This window comes from Gavialis gangeticus, unplaced genomic scaffold, assembly GCF_001723915.1.
Source record: "Gavialis gangeticus isolate Ggan-Ray unplaced genomic scaffold, GavGan_comp1, whole genome shotgun sequence".
Classification (NCBI taxonomy): Eukaryota; Metazoa; Chordata; order Crocodylia; family Gavialidae; genus Gavialis; species Gavialis gangeticus.
The window spans coordinates 15,211,156-15,217,656 of NW_017729002.1; the positions used below are offsets into that span (position 1 = coordinate 15,211,156).

The 6,501-nt window shown below is 49.0% G+C and overlaps 1 protein-coding gene across 1 annotated transcript in view; it reads right to left on the reverse strand.

Moving 5' to 3' along the window:
- Window positions 1-643: 643 nt before the first annotated feature.
- ARHGDIG (Rho GDP dissociation inhibitor gamma) overlaps window positions 644-6,501 on the reverse strand; it is a 64,309-nt gene continuing 58,451 nt past the window's right edge. Inside the window, exons 4-7 of the mRNA XM_019507390.1 lie at window positions 3,828-3,911; window positions 3,303-3,379; window positions 2,427-2,490; window positions 644-2,226 (exon numbers count right to left, since the gene is read on the reverse strand). Of these exons, the coding sequence (XP_019362935.1) occupies window positions 2,027-2,226; window positions 2,427-2,490; window positions 3,303-3,379; window positions 3,828-3,911 (425 nt within the window). The 3' untranslated portion in view covers window positions 644-2,026. The remainder of the gene's footprint in view (window positions 2,227-2,426; window positions 2,491-3,302; window positions 3,380-3,827; window positions 3,912-6,501) is intronic.

Below are 6,501 nucleotides of genomic sequence, written 5' to 3' on the forward strand. Positions count from 1 at the left end.
AGGGGCTACCACCCCTGTGGTTTTGACCCCACTGTGGCTTGACACATACATGTGACATGAGCTTTGCTTTCACGAATTTGGGATGCAGTTCCCCCCAAACCCCTGTACTTATCTTCTTGAAACTTGGCAGGTTTCATGGTCTCAGCAGGGGCTAGAAAGCCTGCAGTTTTGACCCCGCTGTGGCTTAACACATACACGTGACGTGAGTTTTGCTCTCAACAGTTTGGGGTGCAGTTTCTCTGAACCACCTGCACCTATCTTCGTGAAACTTGGCATGCATCATGCCCTCATAAGGGGCTACCATTCCTGCTAGTTTCATCCAAATCTGTCCAGAAATGACAAAGTTATAGCCTGTTTCCACCTTCCCCATTATATCCTATGGGCGAAACGTCAAAACAGGGTCAAAACGGCAAAACGTTTCGACAGAACAAAACGAAACAGCTGTTTCAACTCAAAACAAAAGTTGAAACGAAACACTGTTCTGTCAAAACATCAAAATGCTGGTCGAAACGAAATGCTTCCTTTTCGCACAGCCCTAGCTCCTGGCACTGCAGTAAAGTAATGGGCCCAGCATCTGCTCTGGCCCCCAGCTCTCCACAGTTCCTAGTTGGCTGGTGAATGAAGCACAGGCAAAGCCAATCAGTCAAATAAGAGATGTCTGTAAGGTTTAATGGTAATGACTAAGAGCACAGCCAGTGTTATCATCAGTACAGTTCAGAAAGGGCCAATACAGCAGTGTTTAGGGCATCCTACAGGAACACACTCATACATCAGAGCTAGGTCAGGGGATGTGATAGCAGATGCAGGCCCCAGCCCCTCTGAGCTGGCATGTTCCATACACAGCCAGGAAGACCCTCACATAGAGCTACAACAGGTTCACTAGCTACAGACCTAGCAATGGAGATGCCACAGGAGATGAGTCAGGAGAATCAGTATTAAAAAAAAACAGCAATTAAAAATAACTTTGGTTACAAAGACCATGACCTCTGGGGTCTGATTACTAAAGGGAGCCCCCACCTTAATATGAATTACACGCTAAGGCCCCTTGGCTCTGTTAGAGAGTAGGGCATGCTACATGGCAATGCTGGGGTGGTCAGGAGTGAAATTGAGTGTCCACAGGGTGGAGCAGCAGCTGCTGCTGGGGCACTAAGGAGCACTGCTCAAGAGACAGACAAGGGTTTTATGCACACAATAGGGCACTCTGACCATCAGCAGAAGGTGCTGGGATAAATGAGGAGCAGACACTAGCTGCATCTCTGCCCAGCACAGACTTAGGCACCCCTCCCTAGGGCACTTTTCAACTCATGCAAGGATGCAAGGCCCCTGCCCAGGAACACCAAGCTTGTCTGGAGGAGACCTCGTTGAACTGCTGCGGACAATGTGATGGGCAGCTGCAGGGATGCACACCTGAGCTTTGGGAGCAGCTGTCTGGAAGAACCTTGTGCCTCACCACCTGCAACCAAGGGCACAGTAAGCCCCTCTTCCACCCCCATCTGGCATACACTGCCACGTTCAGTGCATAGACCCAGCTCGAAGAAAACCCTGATGGACAGCAACAGTCTCCCTCTCCTGAGGGACCTGAACTATCCTTTGGGGAAAAGGTCCTACTGCATTCCCTAGTCCTTGGTAAAGTGCAGGCTAAGCTATATTAGTCTGCAGCATGCAGCAGGAAAAGGTGTCTGATCCTCCCCAGCTCTGAGCCAGGACCAGGATGGGACACTTGTTAGCAACAACTTGTAGCTTGTCCTGATGGGAGGAGGATGCAGATCAAGGAACCGCACGAGGACCAGGGCACTGGCAGACTGTAGGCAGAGCTGGCATCATGACCTGACGGGCCAGAGCAGAGTGCAGAGCAATGGGGCTTGTGTGCTGTCTGCTGGGGCTCTGCAAATTGAGTATCCTACAGAAGCATGTGCCTGTGATGGAAGTGGTCTGAGACCCTTTTGTTTGCATTAAGGATAGTTTGTCCCTAAATTCATACTAAGGTTGGAGCCTGAACTGCAGGGGGAGGGAGTGGGAAGGTGCTTCAATCTTTCCAGTCCTTCTTTATACAGAGGTTCCATGCCCAGGAAAGGTGATCCATTTTGTCATCATCGGTGAAGAAGGATTTGATGTGGTAGGTGCTCCGCACCAGCATGCCCTTGGGGGCCTCTTCCATAGGGGTCAGGAACTCATACTCCTCAGCTCGGGGCCCATAGCTCCCCACCATGTAGATGTCTCTATCCACTGAGAACAGAGAGAGGGGAAACAGCAACAAGAGTGACTGCTTTGGAGATGACCCTCAGTGGCAGCAGGGATACATTGAAAAGGGTAGGACAGGGTGGTGGCACAGGGCCTCGCAACACATGCCCAGCACTTTAGGACCTCCACATTGTGCAAGGTAGCCCAACCCCACTCCCCTGGCCAGGACAACCACCCAGACTCACCTTTCAGACCTTTCCTGTAGGTGTGGTGCAGATACTTCAATCCACACACAATCTCCCTGTTCACCTGGAAGAGAGAAAGGGTAGGTGATACAGATTCATGCCATCACATACACACTATGCCTGCTGGATGGGTTTGTGCCTCACACTGGTGACCTTGCTGCAGACTGGCCAAGAAGAAGAGCAGCTAGAGGTTGCTAAGTTTCTGCTTCTGGCCTTTTACCATGGAGCCATTTGGAAAAGCACAAATGTTATTTGTATGGAATGTAACTGTAACTGGATATGCAGGGCCTTGGTTTGCACTAGTGTCTTGTTTGTTCACCATACTGTGCAATCCTCCCCACCCTCCACTCATGTTGGGCTTAGCCCCAGACAGGAAGAATCCAGTTCAGTGGACACACATACCAATGGAGTTGTTTGTAGGTAGCAGGATGGCAGGAGTCCCAGTACTGCCTCCACAGTGCATGGCTTTGCAGCTCCGCCAGGTCCAAAGAATCACAAGCTGCACGTGCACTGCAACCTGCAGCACCCACTAGGCACAGGCAGCAAGGCACACTGTAGGAAGTACCACAGGAACAAGCAGCAGGCAACGCCAGCAGAAGCTGAGCACTAAAGCCTCTGCGGGAACATCCTGCAAACTACGAGTCTCAGTGCCCAGCTTCTGGAGGTCTGTGATCTGTGCTGGCTAGCAGGGGTCCAGGGTACACAAGCAATGCAGACCTTACAGAACTGAGATCCTTCCTCCAAGATGGGGTCTCCAGTAGCACTGCCACTGTCCCAGAGAGGCCCAACCTCCATGGAAGTTTATCAAGTATTGAGTAGAGCAACCTGCAAACACCAAACCCCCAAGCCTGCTTCAGGAGGCAAGGGTGAGCTCACCTTGAATGAGATTTTCACTCTGTAATCCACTCCTTCCTTCAGCACAAAGGACTGGCTCTTCAGTGCCTCCAGATCACCTGTGCCAGGGAGACATGAGGTCCCTCAGCCTGTCTGTCCCAGCTAAAACTCCCAGTTGGAGTTTAGCCCACTCTTCCACAACAGGCACAGCCAGCAGAACCTCCTGGACTGCGGTTCAGCCAGAAGCCCCTTTGAGGGCGTGTGGGGTGGCCACTAATAGGGATGAACTAGGAGAGGACAGAAGCAGAACCACCCAAAGTCACTTGTGAATCATAGAGATGCCGGGCTGGAAGGAACCTCCAGAAGTCACCCAGTCCAGTCCCCTCCATGAAGCAAGACCATCCCTATCCAAACCAAAGGTACCAGAGCCTCCTCCCTCCACACCAACAGGCAGAGACCTTTCCTAGGTTGGAGATTTAGTGTGCTAGTGGCTGTGGGGTTATTCAGCTGCTTCCCTCCCATATACCCTGCCCCAGTGAGGAGAGCGCAGCAGGCTGCCTTGCTCACCTGCTAAGTCCATGGTGAGGGGCCCTGGAGCCTGGTCACACACCAGAGTCATTCTTGTCACCTGGATATTGGGCACATTGGGATCTACAAGAGAAACCAGGAAGCGGTAGTTACTATCTGGGTGCTAGAGCCCCCCAACTCTGCCCAACAGCTCAGATTAGTCTCCTGAGGTGACACCAGTGCCAGATCTCCATCTGGGCAGCCCTGAAAACCAGAGCTCACCTTCTTGTCCTTTCCCAAGATGCTAGGGACACCATCCCTGGGCACCAGACAAGCAGGGATGGACAGAGCAGCTTGCAGTCACTATGAGCAGATACCCAGGCTGCCCAGGAGATAAGTGCCAGCCTGAGCTCCCCATGTCTCAGCAGCCATGGTCACCAGTGGCCCTCAGGCAAGCAAAAAAAAAAAAAAAATCAAACTGCTCCAGCATCTCCTGCAGCCTAGCCCATGACATGGTGAAGAAGAGTTGTTGCATCCCCAGGAAACAGATGGGACGTGGGGGGTGAGGGTGTTGATCACGTGTATGAAAGTAGCACTATGGAAGGTGCGCTGCCTGTTAGCGTTAATGGGGTTGTGCTTTTCCATGTTAGAGTGCTTACAGTTAGGGATCCACGAGCTGGAGTTTTATAGAGGCAGGGTTGGGGACAAGACGGTTGTGACAAGGGCTGGACTGCAGGGGGCTGTTCCAGCCCCGCATAGGTATTGGCTAAGTTGAGGTAAGGCACACTGTGCAGGAGTGGGTGGGTGAGGGCTTTATGCGTGGGATAGGGAGGGGAGGGGTTATTGCGCCTCACATTTTGTTTTTAGTATATGTACCATATGACTGAAGATGTATGTAACAAAACACGTTCTTTTGTTTCTGGGATATTACCAGTGTCTCGTTGTCCAATTCTGGCTCTTGTATAAATTTAAGTGGTACGTGATTTTGGTTATCATGGTTGTACTATGTAATCTCTGACAGTTGTGTAGTTGTTGTAACTTCCTCTGTGAGGCCTCTGTTGGGGTCATTTTTAGAATGTCTGGCTGTGTTTGTTTTCTAATAAAATTAAAAAAAAAAGCTGTTGCATTCCCAGGGATGAGCAGGCTGCTGCTGTGCAGAGCTGCCCGTGTCTCAGATGACAGGGAGTTACAGTGACAGGTCAGTGCCATGACACTCCTGAGCTATCTGCCAGTCTGGCTGGAAGGGACATTCTAGAGACATAGCCCAGCTGAAGTCCAGAGAGTGCTCTCTTTGGCCTGGCACAGGGACCCAGCCTGAGGTGAAGCCCTGGCAGATCTACTGAGACAGCAACTACAGCCCCCAACGCAGAACAGATTCTCCGTGAACAGCCTCTAAATGGCACTGTACCAAGCCACATAATGGCTGTGAGGACACATGGCCAGCAGTTGGCACATTTCTTATGCTGTGGTTACCCTGGGCCATCACTGAAATAAGTGCTTCTGGGCCCTGCAACAAATGCCCATCCCAGAGGTGGTCATGCTGCCCCAGAGGGCCATTCAACCCTTGAGGCCCTCTCCCCTTCACTCACCTTGATGTTATTAATTTCTGATAAGAAGGAGGATGCCCCAGGGCTTTCCAAGCCTGATCTTACTCTTCAGATCACAGGTGCTCATGGTCATTGCCTTAAGGGCTAGTTCTGTGGGCTCCATCCTCCCCAGTACCCACTCCCATGCCTCACAGATGATCTGCTAATGCATCTCTGCCCTCTGGCAGGCCGCAGGCCAGGGTAAATAAAAATAAAAACTTTTTTTTAATTAAAAACATGCTTTTTATTTAAATCAGATGTTTTTGATTTAATCGTATTTTTTAATTTTTTTAAGATGTTCTTTTAAAAAATAAACATATAAAGATAGTTTTAATTTAAGATATGTTAAAACTCAAAGATATCATCATGGAATAGGGATTATAACTTCTAATTATATACTATTTGAGACAATATATTCATGTAACCTTTTTAGAAGTCCATGTCACAACAGGCCATGGACTGTATTAGGGACTCAATCTTATGGGATTCCCAGGGGCTCCTCTACTGATTAGTAAAAATTAAAGACAACCACTCTATCCAATGGAACTTCATGACAGCCTAGAAGATCCCATTAAGCATCTCTGTGATGTTTCAGTTCTCAAACTGTGGATTTGTGTCTCCAAAGATCATGGGCAGACAAGGTTCTTTAGGTAGATGTGATACCTTTTATTAGACCAACTAAATAGTTGGGAAAATTGTTTTTTGCAAGCTTTCGGGCACAAATGCCCTTCTTCAGGCATAGGGAGAGTTTGTCATCTCCAGAGATAACATCCTTGTTAACAGCAGTATATGCAGATGAGAAATAATAGACCTGATTACCCATCCATCAGCGTTTCTTGTCTCTCGCAAGTTTGTGTACAGAATAAAGCCTTTACCCTTTTCTAAAAGCGCAAAGTTTCAAGAAGTTAATGATGAAAGGATATCAAACAAGAAGAATGCGCTTTTTGTAGAAAACAGTGATTAAAAGCGAGGCTTCCTGACCAGGGATTTAAATGGTTATTTAAATTGATTTGTAGCGGTGCACTGATAGAGATTTTTTGGGCTGATACCAACAGTCAATTTTTAAGGAGGCATATCAGCCGATACTGATCCAACTTCCTAGTATCATAGTACTTGGGGTCAGAAGGGACCTGAACAGATCATCAGGT